Source organism: Capra hircus, chromosome 22 (assembly GCF_001704415.2).
Source record: "Capra hircus breed San Clemente chromosome 22, ASM170441v1, whole genome shotgun sequence".
Lineage (NCBI taxonomy): Eukaryota > Metazoa > Chordata > Mammalia > Artiodactyla > Bovidae > Capra > Capra hircus.
Window position 1 is genome coordinate 31297250 of NC_030829.1, and position 22074 is coordinate 31319323.

At 38.6% G+C, this 22074-nt stretch overlaps 1 protein-coding gene across 2 annotated transcripts in view; it reads left to right on the plus strand.

Moving 5' to 3' along the window:
* LOC108638602 (myoD family inhibitor domain-containing protein) overlaps nt 1–20759 on the plus strand; it is a 108589-nt gene extending 87830 nt beyond the window's left edge. For both annotated transcript variants that reach the window (XM_018066703.1, XM_018066704.1), the window contains 2 exons: nt 11826–12047; nt 20500–20759. In XM_018066703.1, coding sequence (XP_017922192.1) covers nt 11826–12047; nt 20500–20759 — 482 coding nt within the window. The remainder of the gene's footprint in view (nt 1–11825; nt 12048–20499) is intronic.

Consider the following 22074-nt stretch of genomic DNA (forward strand, 5'->3'; position numbering starts at 1 on the left):
ACCTGATGTGAAGAACTGACTCACTGGAAAAGACCTGATGGTGGGTAAGATTGAAGGCAGGAAGAGAAGGGGACGACAGAGTATCAGATGGTTGGATGGCATCACCAACTCAATGGACATGATTTTGAGCAAGCTCCAGGAGCTGGTGATGGACAGGGAAGCATGGCATGCTGCATTCCATGGGGTTGCAAAGAGTCGGACATGACTGAGTGACTGAACTGAACTAAATATATTGAAAGTACTATGCAGATAATAAAATAGTGATGTAATAGAAATTGCTGGTGGTGAGAGCCTGGGATTATTTTATACAAGGATCTCTCACCATCTGCACTATTGCCATTGAAACCCATATTCTTTGTGTAGGCTTGTTGTGTTGGGGGAGGGCTGTGATGGTTCCTGTGGATCACAGCATGTTTACTTAGCAGTGTCCCTGGCCGCTCGTCACTGAAAGCACTCATCCCAACCACGACAGGAAAACATGTCTCCAACCATTGCCAAATGTCCCCTGGGTGGCAAAATCTGACCCAACCGAGAACCACTCATTTACATTTAGTGTAAGGTAAGGCTTCTTTGAGGAGGTGACATCTGAGATGAGATGTATGCTTTTAAATAATCTTTAGGATATAGAGAAATATTCATGATATAACAGTAACATATATAATATAGCCAATAAAATGTTGATGTTGATCAAGGTTGATGTTCTTTTTTTTTTTTTTAATTTTATTTATTTTTTTATTTTTTAAATTTTAAAATCTTTAATTCTTACATGCGTTCCCAAACATGAATGATGTTCTTTTTAAATCTCTATCTAGACAGAGAATACAGCATGATGGTAAGAAGCATGGTCTGTAGCCTTGCTGCCTTAATTTCAATCCCAGTTCCACTGCTTTTCAGTTAGGTGGCCTTGGGTAAGTTACTTTACATCCTTGTGCTCTTTGGTCTTCATTCAAAGAGCGTGGATAATACTACTAGTACTTAACTAAGTAGTATTAAATGAGTGTTAAGTACTACTAGTATCATCCCAATGGTAACTCAAAGGGTAAAGAATCTGCCTGCAATGCAGAAGACCAGGTTCGATCCCTGGGTTGGGAAGATCCCCTGGAGGAGGGCAGGGCAACCTACCCCAGTATTCTTGCCTGGAGAATCCCATGGACAGAGGAGCCTGGTGAGTTACAATCCATGGGGTTGCAAAGAATCGGAATGACTGAGCAACTAACACTACTACTACTAGTAGTATTATATGAGTTAATACCAACAACAGTTCTAGAAGAGTGAGTGACACATCGTGGAAGCACTATATACAATATATACATACATATTATTATATATACAATATACATATATATTATATAATAATACATTAAAGTTACATTAATATATATTCTAAATTTAATACATACTACATATTATAAATCTGATGCACATATAGATACATATGCTAAATATATATACCAGATATTTCCACTGTCTTTTGGTGAAAGAAATAAAATGTGTTAATAATGATAGAATTACAGGGGATTTTATTTTGCTTGTCTTTTTGTATTCTTCACAGTTTTATAGACACAAATGTAAATGCTGCATTCACATCAAAATAAAAATCAATATTATTTTAGCACAAAAGAGAGAATTTTTAGACTTTCACCAGGATCGACTGGCATATTGAGAGTGGGATAAGAAGGCCAATAGAAGATGTGATCAGAAAAGCCTGTACCAGAGAAAATGAGTCAATTGTCAACTGAAAGTTGAGACACCCCACATTCAATCTGTCAGTCAATTCATCATTCATCTGAAATTTTACATGCGTTTTTTTGCCAGACACTGTGCTAGGTGCTAGGAAATCAAAGACAAATGGAGGTGCAGTTTCTGCAAGGAACTCACAGCAGAAAGGGGAAGAGAAATACATCCAAAATTAACCACCGTACAATAAACAGAACTATAGGATATAATGAGGATACCAGCCCAGGTCTCTGGGGGCTCCCAAAGGAAACAATTAGTTTCAGCTGGAGTCGGGGGGTTATTGTAGGAAACTTCACCTATGAGATGTCACTTGCATTTGTCTTTGAGGGATAAATTTGGAAAATGCAATCATTGGTAAGAATTCTGGTTTTAGGCAAACATATAGCATGCTTCCTAATCAAACACCAGCAAGATCACCTAGAGAGGAAAATCACAAAGGACAAAGGAGTTATACTTCAGAAAAGTGTCTTGATCTCGTATCAGAGTGCCTGGTTTCATAAAGCAATTTGTGAAAATAAAGTTTGACTGTCATAGGAATTAGAAGGCGTAAGTTCAAGTACTAGCTCTGCCCCTTACCAGTCGGATAATCTTGGGCAAACCATTAAAATCTCTGACCCTCCATCTACTTCCTCATTCATATAATAGTGATAATAATACTTTGCAATAGTGTTGTGAGCGTCAAATGAGATAATGCAAGGAAGAGACTTTCAGTGACCTTCAGATAGTTGGGATGAGAAACGGTGATGGCTTTAACAGAACAGAGACTATTGTGAATAATTATAATTTAATTTTTAACATTTATATTTAAATACAAACAGTAAGAAAAGAAATCAACTGTATATACAACACCAATTAGACATGAGTTTATAGCCTGATTGGCTCCATTTATTTTTTCAGAGCTCTTAACCTATTACTAATCCAAGTGCATCAAGCTATAAAAACTTTATACAATTCTTTCCCTAAGATAACATAATCTTTATTTCTTGAGACACTTTATACTAACATTAAACTGAAAGTAACTGGATAAAAATGAAATGGAGACTCATAATTGCAAACTGTTTTCATGTTGAAAGAAGATTCAACCACATTTTAGGACTGAATTGCTCTTGCTACCGTTTAGGATCGAGCTATAAAAAAGTATATCACTTAGCCTATGCCTGCCTACCAGTGCAAAGTATAGTGGCAAACAGAAAACAGAAGTAATTATCTAGAAGCATTAGGCCAAAAATTCCACTTCGGCCCCCTAAACTGAAGTTGCTTTGCAGGCAGCAGGGAAACCTAGGACGGGGCCATGCTCAATTTTCTCTTAAAACTTTCTTCCCCCTGAATGCTTTTCATCTTGAACACTTAGTCCTATCATATCTGGAGAATGATGCTCACCTGCTTTTTCTCTTTTTAAAAGAGAGATTTACTAAGGCTGATTGAAAAGGCTTAAGATGTCCTCTTGTCATGGCCCTTGATAAACATTTCATCTAATATTTTTGAGACAGTTTTAGTTGAAGCGCTGCAGAAGACAAATCAAAACAATAATACATAAAACTTCTGCTTTACTTGAGTGTTTTTAAAAAAAGAAAACAAACCTGAATGTCTTTAAAGGACATCTAACCAGAATTGGCATCTGAAAAGTTAAAGAAAAAGAAGATCCCATATATTCAGTTCATTTATTTCTCCCCCATTAAAAAACATTAAAAACTCCAGTACTTTGCCACCTGATGTGAAGAACTGACCTGATGCTGGGAAAGACTGAAGGCGGGAAGAGACGGGGACGACAGAGGATGAGATGGTTGGATGACATCACTGATTCAATGGACATGGGTTTGAGTAAACTCCAGGAGTTGGTGATCAACAGGGAGGCGTGGCATATTGCAGTCCATCGGGTCAAAAAGAGTCAAACACGACTGAGTGATTGAACTGAACTGAAAAAACAGATGTAATGCACATAAGATTTTATGTGGTCCTATCTAACAGGATATAACAATGGCACAATCCATGAATTACTGACTGCCATTCATCTCAAAAGGCGAGATACTTAGGAAGCCTTCAACTCTCACCTTGAGTAAACTGCCCAACTCAGCTTTGAAAAAAAGAAAATGTGTGTTTTTAAAATACAACTTCTTTGAGTATCAGTTACCTTGTATTACACTTTTGTCACTACTAGGGAATCCTTATCATCCTCATTTTGTTCTGTCGTTAACCGTAGTATCAGATCTCAAACTTAACTCAGTTTAAGAAAAACAGTGCTCTATACATCAAGAAAATGATTCTAGCTCTTTCTAATAATTTTTCACCATGTGTGATCATGTACGCTTTTTTCTATTTTGTGTATTGTGTCATTACCTACCAAGCTGTGGAGAAGACAGTCCATATATTCTAACAACAAGATATCACTTCTGACATTTGTGTGAACTTTACAAACTTTGCTCATTATGGGAGAAACTTTTTTTCTTACGTGTACAGTATCAGCTTACTAATCATACTCATTTGTTAATGGCTTGGTAACTTATACTTACAAATGTCACTTCCCTGTTTTGATCAGATTTCAACTACAGATAATCACAGTACTAAATTCTAAGTTAGAGGACAATTTAAATCCAAAGGAAAATATAATTCATCATCACAGCTTTAAAAAATAGTCCAAATATTTGAAATGCACACTCACCTTAAAATTTTGGTGCAGAATTAAAATGAAAATCATCCTTCTTTAAAATCTTATCTAGTAATTTTCATAGAGACTTCTGGAGTTTATTGCTCCGAAGGAAAATTTAAAAACAAGCTAATTTTTTTCAAAAGGCAATATGTCAATAGAACTGAGTTAAGCCATTGAGAATAAGAGAATGGGGAAGAAAGAGTTACTGACATTTTGTGTGTATGCGTGATGTACGTGTACTTTGTTTTGCTTTTTTATGAGTAATATGATCAGGAGAATATTGCTTTTTGATTACAGCATATAAGATGTCTTGGGAGAGTTGCTATTACAGTTGAGATCAATGGTATTGAAATACAGGCCAATCTTGTTGTTTTGCTTTGCTGTATAGTGCTTCACAGATACTGCATTTTTCACAAATTGAAAAGTGTGTTAGTTGCTCAGTTGTGTCCCGCTCTTTGCCATCCATGGACTGTGGCCCACCAGGATACTCCGTCCATGGGCTTCCCCAGGCAAGAATATTGAAATGGGTTGCCATTTCCTTTTCCAGGGGATCTTCCCAACCCAGGGATCGAACCTGGGTCTCCTGCATTGCAGGCAGATTCTTTACCATCTGAGCCACCAAGGAAGCTGCTCTATGGCAACTTTGCATCAGATAATTCTATCAGAGTCACTTCTTCCAACAGCAGTTTCTCACTTTAAGTCTCTGTGTCACATTTTAATAATTCTCACAGTGCATGCTGTGCTAAGTCATGCTAGGTTGCCTCAGTCATGTCTGATGCTTTGCAGCCCCATGGATTGTAACACACCAGGCTCCTCTGTCCATGGGATTCTCCAGGCAAGAATACTGGAGTGAGTTGCCATGCCCTCCTCCTGGGGATCTTCCAACCCAGGGATTGAACCTGAGTCTCACATTTCCTGTAGTGGCAGGCAGGTTCTTTACCTGGGTATTCTCACAGTATTTCAAACTTTTTCATTTTTACTGTATTTGTTATGATAATCTGTGATCAGTGATCTTTGAGGTGACTATGACAAAAAGATTACAACTCACTGATGCTTAGCATTTTTGAGCTATGAAGTATTTTTAAGTAAGGTATGTACCTTGTGTTTTTAGACAAAATGCTGTTACACACTTAACAGACTATAGTATAATGTAAACAGAACTTTCAGATGCCCTGAGAAAGTAAAATAGTCACATGACCTGCTTTACTGCAGTATTTGTTTCACTGTGGTCTTTTGCAACAGAACCAGCGAAATCTCTGAGTTGTGCCTTGGAATCCAGAATTAAGGGCACAGAAGATTAAACCTGACTGGTAGTTTTGCAAATGAAAAAACAGAGATGTACTTGTGAGATATGTAGAAGGAAGAACAAATAAGAACTGGTAAATGATGTGACGGAAGGACGCGCGTGTGTGTGTTTGGTGAGTGTGCTCAGCTGCTTAGTCGTGTTCCACTCTTTGCAACCCCATGGGCCATAGCTCACCAGGTACCTCTCTCCATGGAATTTTCCAGGCAAGATTACTGGAGGGGTTGCCGTTTCCTACTTCAGGGGATCTTCCCAACACAGGTATCAAACCCTCATCTCTTGCACCTCCTACGTTGGCAGGCAGATTCTTTACTACTGCACCAGGTGGAGGGATGGAGCAAATCAAAGAATACTTTTAAGTTTAAGAAATCAGCAAAAGGACAATACTTTGAAAGGAAATTAAATTGTGAATTCTTCAGGGATATCCAGGAATATCAAGTTCAAGGAGGAGAATGAAAGGCCAAGTAGAAAGAGACAAAACAATTGTAATAATTTGGCTGGTAAATCAAATAAAACATCCAATAGTCAGCTGCATGTCTGAGAACGCAATTTGTGATGACTGTGGGTCTCTTGAGGACCAAGACTATTTGCTCTTAGGCTCTGAAATCCCAAGCATATCTAGGCACACAGTTCATCTGCCTGGCTGGCTGACTGCATAGAGATTTGGTAACCAATTGCACAAAGAAAATGAGTTGTGAGTATGAATTAAGACCAAGGAACAAAGCAAGGAACTAAAAGGACAAAGTTTGAGGAATATTGAAGGAATGGGAGGGGGAAAAGAAACCAGTAACAGAGATACGAAAGGTCTGTCAAAGAAGTGAACCCAGAAAGAGAAAGAGGAGTGGAAGGGAAGAAAAAAAACAAGAATAGAATCAGAGGAGTGCCTGTGGGGTAGGGTGGGGGTAATGCTACTTATTCATAATTTGAATTCATATATATATATAGATATATAGATATAAACTCTGAAGATGCATCAATGCAAAAATTCTAAAGTCACAATTAGTGAGCAAAAGTGAAAATCATTAAAATGTTTCCTTAAAAACTTCAAATAAATAAATTAATATCTCCTCTCACATTGATTCATCCATTGCATGTGGGTACTCAATAAATGTTAATTGAACTAAATTAATAACATTTGCTCAGTGGTAATAAAAAATTAATTAACTGTCGGTCTTCTCTGTTACTCACATTTATTCCCACTGCTTCTGCAATTACTTCTAGCCCAAACAGAAATTTTCTATTTCCTTGACTTTTAGTATCCACTTTAATATTTTTCACCAACAATACAGATGAACTTCTAATTTTTGTCCTAATTTTTGTGATCTTTTTCCTGTTGAAAAAAATTATTTTCTCTAAGTTAATGTCAAGAACTATGTATAACATCCCAAATATAGTTTCACAAATTCCTTATTTAATTCCAAAATAGTTTTCTCTGCAGAAGATGTGATACCACTTTTTATGTTTCTCCTTTTAGCTTATGTTACTTTGTAATACTTTGGGTACAAAGTCAAGTAACACCACAAAAGAAGGAATCTGGGGAAATTATTGTTAGCACTCCATCTACAAAAGACGGAAGATGTCAGTAACATTCACCCAAAATTGTGACTCATTTCAGATGTCAGAATTCTGGGTTGAACAGACTGGGTTCTGAAATGTGTGTTTGTCAGATGATTTTCTAATGAGTAACAGATAGTTCCCACTGGGGAATGGAAAAAAATAAAAATATAAACAGATATAGAATTAAAATAACTTTATGAATGGCAGCTTAACTTCTCTATAAAATTCTCTCAGTACAAGCCCAGTGTCTCCAAATGGTTGCTTAATGTAGCACACCACTTAGATTCAAAATGCTATACTTAAAAGTGTCGAGAAATTAAAAAGAGAATCATATACCACTTGGCTGTATACTGTATTCTCCGCATGTTCTTACATTCCAGTAACCTCTATCCAACTTTTTTTTGTTACTGAATTACTTTGTGCAAAGGCGATTTACATGATATGCTGCCTGACTACGTGTGATAATTTGCACTGATTGTCAATTAATTCTGTAAGTAAATAGGTGCTGTAATCTCTATATTCATCAAGGTTTCGTTATCTATCAGCTCTTCCTGAGGATAGAGCAGCTGTAACTAAACAGGCAAGATTCCCTAAATGTGCAAGAAGGTAGTCTTGCTTTGTAAAGACTGCTGAGGGAGGGGTATGTCTATAAAGCGATGTTATTTGCAAGGCTTGATTTTCAGTAGGTGACACATCAAAGGATTTAGAGTGAAAAGGGTTTTGCTGATGGGCAGTTCCAGTGGTGAGGAAGGAGAGAGAAAAGCTAAGAACAAATTGGAGGAAATATTGAATAATATAAAGAGACAAGGATAAGAGCAACGTTTTTGGAATCCAAACGGCCTGGGTTCAAATCCCAGCTCTATCATTTACTAACAAGGAAGCCTCAGGCAACTTATCTAAATAAACTTTCTAAGCCTTGGCTTTACTCGTTCATCTGTTAACTTGGGGTACCAATTTATGCATTTCCCATGTATTCTGGAAGGCTGACAATAACCGCCTCCTAGTGTCTTTGTGATGCTTAAATAAGGTACATTGCGGTAACACAGAACACTTGACATAAAATGTATACAGTTCTGTCGGGGGCGGGGTGGGAGGGATGCATGCACATTTAAGGCAGTGGTTTGGTATTCAAAATGGGTGATTTTAACCCTTGGAGGAAATCTGGCAATATCCACAGACATTTTTGTTTATTTTATCCTGGGGCAATTGGTGTTACTGGCATCAAGTAGCAAGAGGACTGGGATGTTGCTAAACATTCTATAATTTCCCTGTGACAAAGAATTAAGTTAAGTGAAGTGAAGTCTCTCAGTCGTGTCCAACTCTTTTTGACACCATGGACTGTAGCCTACCAGGCTCCTCTGTCCATGGGATTTTCCAGGCCATAGTACTAGAGTGGATTGCCATTTCCTTCTCCAGCGGATCTTCCCGACCCAGGGATCGAACTCGGGTCTCGTGCATTGTAGACTTTACTGTCCGAGCCACCCAGGAATCTGGCTCCAAATGTCAGTACTTCTCAGAGTACTGAAGGCATAATTTGAATGACTATTTGTGATTATAGGTGGTTAGTCAACACTCTGATATTCAAGTAAGAAAAATAAACTATTCTTTTTTATCATTATTATCATTATCTTAAATCCATGAACCTCTTCTGAGTTAGAATCCAAGAGTTTCTCAATCTGTTGAGCTAATTCTATCAATTCAACATTACATTGTTATTACTGTTATTCAGTTGCTAAGTTGTATCCAACTCTTTGCAACCCCATGCTGCTGCTGCTGCTGCTAAGTTACTTCAGTCAAGTCTGACTCTGTGCAACCTCATAAAGGGCAGCCCACCAGGCTCCCCCATCCCTGGGATTCTCCAGGCAAGAACACTGGAGTGGGTTGTTGACATTTCCTTCTCCAATGCATGCAAGTGAAAAGTGAAAGTGAAGTCGCTCAGTCGTGTCCAACTCTTAGCGCCAGGGACTGAAGCAAACCAGGTTTCCCTGTCCTTCACTATTTCCCCGAGTTTGCTCAAACTCATGTCCATTGAGTCTGTGATGCTATCCAACTAACTCATTCTCTGTCACTTCTCCTCTTGCCATCAGTTTTTCCCAGCATGACAGTCTTTTCCAGTGAACTGGCTCTTTGTATCAGGTGACCAAAGTATTGGAGCTTCAGTTTCAGTATTGATCCTTCCAATGTATATTCAGAGTTGATTTCTTTTAGGATTGACTGGTTTGATCTCCTAGCTGTCTAAGGGACTCTCAAGAGTCCTCTCTAGCACCAGTTAGAAAGCACAAATTCTGCAGTGCTTAGCCTTCTTTTATGGTCCAACTCTCACATTCATATACGATTATTAGAAAAACCTTAGCTTTGACTATATGTACCTTTGTAGTCAAAATGATGTCTCTGGTTTTTAATATGCTGTCTAGGTTGACATTACATTAAATGCTATCAACAGCAGATGTTTTCCTGAACCCCTGTTTCTGCCAATCCCTTTTAAGGTGAATCAAACTTCATCCAAGAGATTTAAAGCAAAGAGCATAAAAGACAGAGAAAAAAATTAACCACTGTTGAAAGTCAAGTCTATTTGGAGGCTCAGAAAGAAACAAAAAAGGCTGAAGACAATTGTGTGTGCAATAGTGTCAGTTCTCACACCAGTTAGGAGCCTTTGGAGAACAACTGTTTTCATAATTAGCTTCTGAAAATCACTGATGTACCTATCAGTAGGCTGTCCTCTCCTTTTCCCACTCTCAAAAGCAGAAGGTCGCTATGGCAGTGGTTCCCAAACTTGTCTGCATGTTGGAATCTCCTGGGAAGCTTCCAAAATCTCTGAGGAACTGTAATCCAATCTGTTAAAGGGATAGAGGGGATGCCTGATCTTTAAAAGATTTCCAAGATGATTCTACTCTGTAGATAGGTCTAGGAACCCCCGTCCTAGCAGGTAGGATCAAGTAGAGATTTCCATCTGCTTCAAACTAACAAGCAACTTCTGAAAGGACAATGACAATGGAGTTGGCAAGAAGATACTTCTTGCACGGAGCTGCCTAACCACAGTAAAATTAAACCAGGTTGCCAACTCTTTTATTGATTTCAGTCACTCAGTGAGCATTACTGAATTAGGGACTGAGCTAGCGATGGAAAAGGAAATCCTCCAGAAAGCATCTTTACTATCTCCCAATAGTGCCACCCGATCCCCAGGACTGGTGCTTGTTTCGGTCTGGAGAAGTCCCTAGGAATCAGTCTGGATGTGTGTTTCACATCTGTTAACCCCTCTCTCCATCTCTAGATCCCTTCACAGGTGCAAGTAAGCTATACATTAACTGCACCACTACCCTGTCTGGTCTCTTTCTCTCGCCTAATTTTGTGGTATGCTTCTGTTGAACACTCCTCAACATTTTACTGCATTGCTAATGTGTTCGACATTTCTAAAAGCCAGTGACCAGACCTCTGTTGTTGTTGCGTTAGTTACTCGGTCATATCTGACTCTCTGCGACCCCATGGACTGTAGCCCACCAGGCTTCTCTGTCTATGGGATTCTCCAGGCAAGAATACTGGAGTGGATTGCTATTCCCTTCTCCAGGGGATCTTCCTGATCCAGGGATTGACCCTGGGTCTCCTGCATTGCAGGCAGATTCTTTACTGTCTGAACCACAAGGGAAGCCCCAGTTAGGCAGCACTGAATTCTGAGGGCCCAGCCCAGTGCTGACAGCCTCAGTCATTATGTGGGACTCAGTAAACAAACATGGGAGTTGTGAAACACACAGAGCACCTACGTCTTCTCAGGCTTCTCTGCCTTCCGTGTGCCTCTCCAAACCAGAATCTCAGTCAAAGAGCTTGCTAGACGTTCCCTGCCTGCCAGGTTGTTATACGGAAATAAAAGCCTGTTCTCCGAGAAGCACACTCTCAAAGCCACAAAGACGACTATCACCTTTATAAGGACCTAACAAATGGCAAAGCAGAGAAAAGACTGGCAACCAAAGATTCTTCAAGGGCAGACACAGAAATGAGCTTGTAGGCTGGTTATGTGTGACCCCTTTTCTTATTCAGGAAAGGAAACTGAGGTCTGTAAAGGCAAAGGAATGCAACAACTTGATTGAGATCATACACAATATTAAACAGTACTGTCCAGCATTTAAAAAGCCTTCTGTTGGCCAAAAAGTTCGTTCAGGTTTCTCCATGAGATGTTAGAGAAAAACCCAAATCAACTTTTTGGCTAACCCAATACTACTTCTGAGATCCACAACACATTATGACAATAAGCTGGCAACATTTTATGAGATTTTTGTTAATTCTAGTGAGTGAATGCCTTGCTTCTCCCACCCATTACTACAAAGACCACCGTGGAAATCAGTGTTACAAATTACCATGAAATGTGAAAATTGCCATGTGTTTTAAATTTTATAATTATTGCACGTTTATTCTTACATATATTTTCATTCAAAATAATCCTATTCAATAATGTTGCATACTTTCAAATAATATTTTAATCTTGTAAAAGTCTAGAATGGGAATTTGTCTGCAAACATCCATTTTTGGATCCCTAGGTCATGTCGACTACAGCGGGTGTCTGTATGTGTGTTTTCTTTTTTCATCTAGATGTGCAACTCACAAATGAAAAGCAGGCAGACCAGAAAGCCATTAATGCTATCGTTATAAATTCAGTATCTGAATTCAATATCACAGATGGACCAGCCAAGGAAACCCCCAGTGAGAAAAAACTGTCAGAATCCAGCATATCACTGTCCTCCCTTGAAGAAAGCCAAACGAAATTTTCCTACCTCCAAACTGATACTTCAGTTCATCCGAGAGACACTGATGGTATGTTTCTCACAATCAACCCATCTCTAAATAAAGCTCCCCAACCCCCGGCCCCTGGAAAATCATCACATATGCTGTTAGGGGAAAAAAAAAGTCTTTATGAATATTAAACAGGAAGACTTTGATTTGAAAACTCTGGTGAATGACACATGTCAAGGTCACCTTGCAATTACGAGGTGCTTGGCAGGTTGTTTGCTCTCCAAGGTGGGAGTCTGAGGCAACGGGTTTTAAATAGCTCGACTGAGGTATAATCATCCTGGCTATGGAGCTATGAAGTAAATTTTTAAAATGGCCAATTTTTTTCTCTTCTTGGATCTGGAACTATTCAACCTTTGAGTCTAGACTGAGAGGAGAAGAAGGCAGAGTGGAATAGTATCAAAAAGTTGAAAGTGTAAAAATAGACTTTTTTAACTATAAGGATGCTGACATCAGCAGCCTGGGAAAAGGTTGGTTCCTCTGGTAAAACTGCCTCCTAGGCATTTGAATCAGTGCAAAGCTACACCAAACCATCTTGATGTATGACATAAGAGGCATGTTTCATTTGCAAAACCAATTTCAAACTGAGCTGATGTTAAATGATCAGCATAGTCAAGTTCAAAGTAATGGACTTCAGACTAAGACATATGGAATTTTAGTCAGGCTAACTTTGCAGTGACCTTTACAGAAGATGCAAATCACTCAAAAGCTTTATAATATTCCATATTGATATTTTCATTTAAGGAAAACTCAAAGCTTCTCAAAGGAAAACATAACAGGGTATAGTTTCTGGTCTATATTTAAATTCATATTTGCCTTTCAAAATAAGACAAAAAATGAAATGAACTCTGTATAATAGGAACTTTGAAATCACATCAGTTTAATTCCTGACTCAAATTTATTCACTGGATAAAACTGGATAAAGTTTTACCACCTATGAATTTCAGACTTCCAGTTGTTTAATGGTGCTAGTAATGCACCATACAGTGTTTTGAAGATCAAATGAAATAGCATGGGTCAAACATCCAGGACAAAGTCTATTACATAAAAGGTGTCTAATTTTTGCTTTTATTATGATTATGGTTTTAAAAAGTAAGGAAAAGATTTCTAATACATGTTATATATGATCGTGTGAAAATGCTGTCATGGATGCTTTTGACCAGAGGCTACAGACAGGATCGCCTGCAGTTGCCAGGTGATAATGCGAATAATGAAGCATGGAGGGAAACAATAGGCATTGGCAAGTATTATGGCAACGTAAAGAGCACTGCCTCTACTCAGCTCCAACTAATTGTTGCCAGAAGGAAAAAGAGGTTCAGAGTTGCCAGACCTAGAATGTTACATGCAACCTCTCAATTTGTAAGTGTTGGCAACACTTATGATGTTGCCAACTTCCTTTATGAAGCCCCAGATACTCACAACAAGACATGGATTTTGGCTATCTTTGGCCTGTAGACTGCCAGATTATGACCTTGAGTCAAGATGATGTCCATATTTCTTGTTTTGTTAGAGCTTGATGCTAATCCAAAAAACAGGCAAAACAACAACGTTCTCAGCATTTTGACAGTAAAGAATTTTGTCAAATCGTGTCAGGGTTACACAGCTCTTGTAATGATTCCAGAATCAGGAATTCCCGTTATATGTATCCACACACACACATACAACAGAACCACTCTGACCTATCTTATCAGGTATCTTGGCAGAATGAGAAGGCCAATGCAGTCAGCATGTGGCCTGAAATGAACCCTTGTATTCTCAGGGAAGATCCAAATGACTATTCTATTAAAATGGCAACCCTACTCTGATGCTGCACGTAGAAAAACTATTCACTCTGCAAAAGAGCAAAGGAGATTCATGAAGACTGCTGAATTAGACTGTCTTGTTAAGGCCTGGACCAAGACTACTGTGGTCCAGGAAATTCCAATATTAAGCTAACAGCCTAGGAAACAGTTTACTCTTCATTTCCCTAGCTGTAAAAAAACAAAACAAAACAAAATAAAAAAACACCTCCCTACCAAGGTAAGCACTTTTGGTATCTGGTTAAAAGACAGTAAAACATCCAGACAAGGGCCCACAAACAGTGTGAAGAAACCCTTATTATCCTAGACAGCAAACATCAAGGAACTAAAACAGTTAAATCAGATTCACTTCATTTTAGGAAATTTTGATAGTAATTAATTGAAGGATGCAGAAATTGAGAGCTGGGGTCATTGTTCATACTGAGATAAATACAGAAATATCTTTCAGGAACAGCAGGGGAAACAGAAGGGGAAAGAGAAGATTGCATCCACTTTCATGTAGTTTGTGGTTAATTTATTTTCAAATATATAAATGAGTGCATAGGAATGGATGCTTAATTGCTAATATCTATTATTTATATACATTGCCCCCACTTAAAACAAGGATAGAGAAGCCTCACACATGCAGATTTTGTAAAATGCGCTACATCCATTAGCACAGTTCATGGTGTGTGCTCTGATGGGAATTTAAGAAGGATCTTTACTGCACATTACACACTATGTGCTGCGACATTATTATTAAATCATGGCTCATCCTGCGTGGTCCCATTCCTGAAGAAAAGGGGAGAAGTCCAGAGCACTATCTGTGCTTCTGCTTCTATGTTCTAACTGTAAAAGCATCCCGGCGGATGATAAAACCAGGATATACATGCTATGAGAAAACAGGCTCCTTAAAAAGAATCTGAGAATATACCTAATGGATGTATAATTTTGAATCTGAGGTGTCTCATCCAAGTGGAAGAGGAAAATCATAAATATAAGACACCTCAAAAGAATAGTCTTAATTACACCATGGACTACTGAATAAAATGATTACATTTTCTACACTGTAAATTTCATACAATTAAATGCAATAGTGTCACCTTATAAAATGTTTCAATTTTATAATTATTTCAGTTCATTTGCTCAGAAAAAAACATAAGCACAAATTTACTAAGTATCACCCAAATCTAGTCATTCTAGTTCTAAAGAACTAACTTCAATGTTAGTTGTGCTTGTCTGAACTTAAATAGATCTTGACATATTTAAGTAGCTATTAAAATTGATAAAATCAGGGATGATACCCCAGCTAGAGAAAGGCAGTCACACTTTATCTATTTCCATTCTGCATTACAGACTTTTTTGAAGAACTTAATGTTGGGGGAGTGGGAACCAATTTTTATACTTTAAACCAAAAACTTCCAGTAACCAGTTGGAGCCACCATGTCATGAATCTTGTTATTAATGCCAAGTTCTCTCGGTGACCATTAACCATAATGTACCAGAATACGGCATTTGGAAGAGGTTCATCTTGTCTTTTGCTTTGTTTTTGTTTTTAATTTTGTTTTGGGAGAAGAGGATAGGATTTTTTTTTTAATCTGTATTTTTTAAATTCATGTTCTTGCCACTTTGGAAAATGATTCCCAAGGATGCAGGAGGTATGCTTCTGGAGTTGAGAAGTGTGGCAGGGACCACAGAGGGCAGCTACAGCCACCTCTGGTTCCGCCTTCCTCTTGATTCCAGACATGGTGGTGGCAAGAACAACAACAGCTAGAAGGGCAAACTCAGAGATGACAGGGCCGTGAATGAGGGACTGACCTCAGGCACACTGGTGGATATTCCTTCGCACTGTTGCCTTCTCTATTATAACTAAATATGATCTTTTCTAACGAGGCAGATTCTGCCTCTCTTTTCCCCCATATTTATTGTTTGCCCGTGTGGTACAGCATGTGGGATCCTAAGTTCCCTGACCAGGGATCAAACCTGTGCCCCTGTGCTGGAAGTGCAGAATCTTAACAACATCCCTGCCTCTTTAAATTTGAAGTATGCTTGATTTCCAGTACTGTGTTAGCTTCAAGTATATAGCATAGCGATTCAGTATTTTGCAGATTATACTCTGCTGCTGCTGCTGCTAAGTCACTTCAGTCGTGTCCGACTCTGTGCAACCCCATAGACGGCAGCCCACCAGGCTCCCCCGTCCCTGGGATTCTCCAGGCAAGAACCCTGGAGTGGGTTGTCATTTCCTTCTCCAATGCATGAAAGTGAAAAGGGAAAGTGAAGTCGCTCACTCGTATCCGACTCTTAGCGACCCCTTGAATTGCAGCCTACCAGACTCCTCCGTCCATGGGATTTTCCAGGCAAGAGTACTACTATAGGTTATTACAAAATAACAGGTATAATTTCCTGTGCTGCACAGTATATCCTTGTTGTTTACCTATTTTATATACTGTAGTTTGAATCTGTGAAGCCCATACCCCTAATTTGCCTCCCTTTCTATCTCCCCTTTAGCAACCACATTAAGATATGGTGTACCTATACAATGGAATACTGCTACTGCTGCTGCTACGTCACTTCAGTCGTGTCCGACTCTGAGTGACCCCATAGATGGCAGCCCACCAGGCTCCCCCGTCCCTGAGATTCTCCAGGCAAGAACACTGGAGTGGGTTGCCATTTCCTTACATAAAAAAGAATGAAATACTGGCACTTGCAACAACTTAGATGGAACTACAGAATATTATGCTTAGTGAAGTAAGTCAGGCAGAGAAAGACAAACTTTATATGTGGAACCTAAAAGTAATACAAATGAATGTATATACAAAACAGAAACAGATTCTCCCCCTTAAATAGCCAATATTCTAATTACATTTGGAATGGTCCAGAGGCTGCAGTAGTCCTTCAGGATCATAAGAGCATCACTTAGCGCTTCACAGTCTTCACATCCTCCATTCCCCCTAGGGCTGAAAGTAAAGAGGAAATAAAAGCACCCTAAGAGGGTTTTTGTCATGGCTTCTTGCTCAAAGGCAAATATCACATTCGGCTGAATGGCTTGAAGGTCTCAGATCTCCTTTAACTCAGGTTTAAGGAAGGAAGAAGTGAGAAATGAGATGGGTATCCTGACAGCAACATGCAGAGCCTATGCCGTGATGTCACGTAGTTCAATAAAAGGAATTTAATACGTAAGGAATGTGTTGCAAAGGTATAAAGAGAGCTGAAAAGCCAAGTGAGGAAATTAGCAATAATCAGAAAGCTCTGCCACCTCTTCTTTTGGTCCCTCCTAGTCACCAGTAAATCATCAGTACGGACATTAGCTTCTCAGCCACTAGTAACTATTAGTAGACAAAACAGAAGTAAGTGGTACTAGCAGAAGCCACAGATAGAAGGGCACTTGGAAAAAGATAAAACCAAAGAGAAGATTCAAAGCAGAGAGCTTTGTAGCCTGAGGTAAGGATTTAGGACCTGATTCTAAAGGGAGTGTTGAGATGTTCTAATTTATGATTTTAAATATCACAGGGGCTAATGAATTTGAGGTGGGCTCATGTGGAAGCAGTGTCCTGGACCGGAGGCTGTTTCCATGGACCTGATAGTGGCTACAGCTAAGACAGTTGACAGAGGCTGACAAATTTCAAATAGGACTCTGCAAGGGAATCAGCGAAACTCAGGAGAGAATTGGTTGGAGAGGGTATGATGAGGAAAAGAAAAATGACAGGAATGAGGTATAGCTTTGAGGCAATTCATATGTGCGTTTAGGAGCCATTCACAAGATAAAATTAGGGAAGAGACAGGTTTGTGGAATGTGGAAAAGAGGGAGCTCCATGATGCAATGTGGCCTTGCTAAGTGAGAGATGTTCTGAACACAGTGCAGAAGAGATGAGACGCAGGTAGCTGGATGGATGCTGGGCACGATGTCATGATATTTTAGATGGGCCAAAAGGAATGCTAATGATAGGCTATGGAACATCAAGTTTATGCAACATTAAAGTCCTAAGGAATACTGTAGGCAAAGGAAAATATACCCATTCAGGAGAATGCAAAGTCCAATTCTCTTTTCAAACAGTTGAGAATTTTCCCCTGAACTGCTTACGTTACTTTTTTGCAAACAAAAATGGACCATATGCAAAACAGTTTCCCCTGATCATGCAGAATTATTTAATAACGTCTTTTAGGAACTGTGTGGAACACACTTGAAAGTGGGGGAAAAAATCTGTTTTCAATTCATTAATGTTGCCGTGTTTTTCTGGGCTAGAGGCTCTGCCTTTTATACCAAATAAAAAGGACTGACTTATAAACAGAAAAAGAATAATGGGCTCTATTCTCAAGTGCAAGATAGAGATAAGGAAGGAAACAAATGCCAGCTTGACCAAAGATTTAGGTCAATATACATATAGTACTATATATATATATAATATCATACATAAAATCTATGGTACATCAGAAGCAGAGACCGCCAGGGTCTGACAACTTGAGGAGATGTTGGCAAGACGATTCAAACCAAACATTTGTATACCCACAGGAAATTACAAGGCCATTTCACAAACAGGTTTTCACACTCTGATAGGAAATACCAGCTCGCATCCCCAGAGGACACCCTGCACCCAATCTGACTTATTTCTAAGCTAAACTTTCAGTCTTGTAATACTCACAAATGACAGGATCTGGTGGGTAAATCATTTTTATATGGTCACAGACCTGAGTAAGTCTCTGATTCTCCATTCTAAGAGATCAGGGAGCATTTGCTTGGAATATTTTCTCCTGAGAGCCTCTTCTTTGCCAGGAGCTGCTAGAGCAGCAGTCTTGGCATTAAAAAAAGTGATGAGGCTTTACGTCCAAGATCTTTGACCACCAACACGCCCTCTTCAGAAATGCATGCTGAGAATAGTCTATGAACGGCACTCACTCACTTCTGAATTTTTGTGGGTGATTTGTAGTGACTTACGAGCTATGGGTGAGTTGGCCACATGCTAGAAGCTGGCTCTGAGGGAATAAAAATACACCCTGTCTGGCACAGAGATGAGTACACACACCATAGACGTATTATGAAATAGGCCACCTAAACTATAAATACTGAGTAATGGCCACAGCACCTGCAACAATATATAGCAATTAAAGTGGTCATGAAAGTTATGGCATGGTTCTTTACCACTCTGTCTTACTGGGAAGAAAGAATCAGAGGGTGAGAGGCTGGGGAGAGGGCAGGAGGGACTGAGGGATGAAGGGAGATTTTTGTTTACCTGTATGCAGAACTCATTTTAGACCTTTATATATATATTTTTTTTTTAATAAATTGGAATGACTTTATTTAAAATATTTGTTCCCTTTCAGAGAATTTCCATATTCTCCCTTCTCTTAAACACTAAGGAGTGTTGTACAACAGAACAGCAGTTCTGTTACGAATAACAGAAAAAAGTTTTCCGGAAGACATTCTTAAGTCAATGGATGGGGACCTAAAAACACTTAGACAGCACTGGCAGATGACGCAGAAAGCAGAATTTGCAGGCTTGTGTAGTCAGTCAACTGAAGTCTGAAAACCAAAGATTACTAACATTCTTAATGGAGGAAAAATAGATTATAAAAGTCTAATAATGTTAATTGATTGATAAGCCCATTAGGAGAGGGGAATTTTCCCCAATTCACACTAAAATGTTACTTTCAACCATCAGCAGTCTTCAGTATACTGATTTTAATTCATTAGATGATATATCACATGAACACTTACCTACCCTTTTTAAAAACACTTACATGTTTTTGAGACTTTCTTAACTAAAAAAAAAAAAAAATAGGAGGAGGGAGGGAGGGAGGGAGGGAGGATGAAGAAAGAAAAAGAAAGAAGTTATAGTTTTAACAAAAGAACTGCTGCATCTAACTAATTCCCTTTATAGAAACAAACAAACAAAAAATAATCCATAATCCATCACAGCTGCTTGGCTAGAATTACCAATTACCTTCGATGCCTTAGAGATACTTTTCATATTTTTACAAGTCTGCATAGCAAATTTCTAAAACAGTTTTTTTTACACAGGATTGATAAGATTTATAACATTTTAGGTGTATATGATGATGTATTTCATTTAACTATATAAAATCAAGGCTTTACATAACTGGAGGAAAAATGAGACAGGGCTCAAAAATAATATACTACCACAAACAACTACGATTATTTAAAAAGTAATTTATGTTAGGTTTTAAAATGTGCTTTTCACTGGCACTGAATATGGGTGTGGCAGATTTACTGGAATCCACATCAAACAAATAAAAAAGCCTTGTGACGAGAAGCCAGAAATGTGGATGGTCTCTCCTTGTCCCCAAATCTAATTGCTCCTGAAAGCTCCCAGCACTTGAGGAGGACTTGCTGGTTTTCAGACCACTGCAAGGTTTCAAGAGAGGTAGCTAATTGGGCAGCTTCCCAGCACCTCTATACATAATGTAAATATAGGAGTTTAGAAAAGGGACAGCACTTTAAATAACCAGATTATGTGGAATCAATAGGAAATGCTCAGGAAGTTAATAAAGCAATTACTTAAGTAGAGTGAGTACTGGACAGGGGTGGGAGCAGTTGAGAAAAGAACGGTGTTCATCACCCCCAATACGGATAAATAATTAAGAGTCGGCTATAAAGTTATCAAGCACACCGCTGCACATGCTTGCCCTGCATCTGCATCCCCAGATGAGCCACAAATAATTGTCCTTTCTTCTTTCACCAGAGGACTGCGCCTCCCTTATCCTCACCTGTCTGTTCTGCCAGTTTCTGGATTGTCTCCTGATGCTCCCGGACACGTGTGAAACGGTGTGTATCAATGTTTGCTGCCCCTCCCACAGGTACCATCACACCTCAGATGAAAGCCACTCCCGGAATGACTGCAACTGCAACTGTGACATTGACTGCAGCCTTTTTGAATCTTGTCACGAGACCAGTGAGTGTCTGGAGTTGGCCATGGAGATTTCAGAAATTTGTTATCGTTAGTGCAACAAAGGAACCCCGTTCAGGCAGACCTTTTGGCCCTCAGGGGAAACTTCATGACAATGAGCCTGTGATTTTCCTGTGCTGAAATGTAAGGAACTGTACACATTTCTTGGATGCTCTAGACCATTTTATTCTGCACCTGTCTGGGAAAAAGCTAGTATTGTCAACCCAATGGTCTTGTTCCAAATTTCCCCACCGCATGGCTCACTGAAAAATCAGATCTTGATCACATGTGATGAACAAATCTTAAATACTTCTTAAATGCCATAGGTACAAGATGTTTCTTGACTGCAAAATAGCATGCAGAACCATTCTGTGTTATTGCACTCATTGGCTTGCATCATGGATTCAACTTCATTCACAAATTCAGGACAAATTAGTGCATTCTTTTAGAATTGACATACATTAGCTTGTCTTTCTAATGGACTCATGCATAAACATTATGCATTGTTGGTTATTATTAATAATGTATTGTATAACATCATTTTGTAATTAAAAATTTATTTATACAGTCTCTTAAAATTCACTTATATGTACAGTTTAGGTAGGAAAGGGAATTAAATGAATTAGAAACCGTGTTCCTGTAATTACAACAGATGTCTCTAAGACATATCCAGTGAATTTTGAATATGATGTACTTCAAGAGAGTACTGTAATTCTAGACCATATTATTATATGCTTATGACTATGTCATAACAGGTTATGCATATTCTTAATTTGTTACAGAAAATCTTTTCTTTATTCTAATAAGCAGAAATGGGAATTATGAGCAAGTTTCAAGAAAATGACCCCAGATCGTCAATTCTTCATTTTCCTCATTTCTGTTTGTCAAGTACAATAAGCAACAGGATATTAAAACAGAACCAGTTCATTTTACTAAATGATCAGTTATGTAGGAACCCGAAAGAAATACATGTGCAGGTCCTTATTCAGCACTGAGTATTCTAATACAGAATGTGCTTCAGAAACCATATCTTTTTTTCTTTTTCTGAAAATTCAAGTGATTCATAATTATATTGAGCACTTCCTCATATTTACAAAAAATTTTGTAAGATGTGGTATAAACTTAGAAAGTGACTTTTGACTCAAACAAATTAAAACAAACAAGACAATTTGTGGGGGTTGAAGTCACTTGAATTTTCTTTAGTCTCTGTAGGCATGGCACTGCTCACAAACGTGTTCTTAAATATTCTAATGGCGCTATCTCACTACCTTCATCAAATGTAAAAACAACACACTATCAATAACCAAAGAACACAAAGATGAAATGAGTCAACAGAACTTTTTATGATCGAGACAAACAACAATAACAACA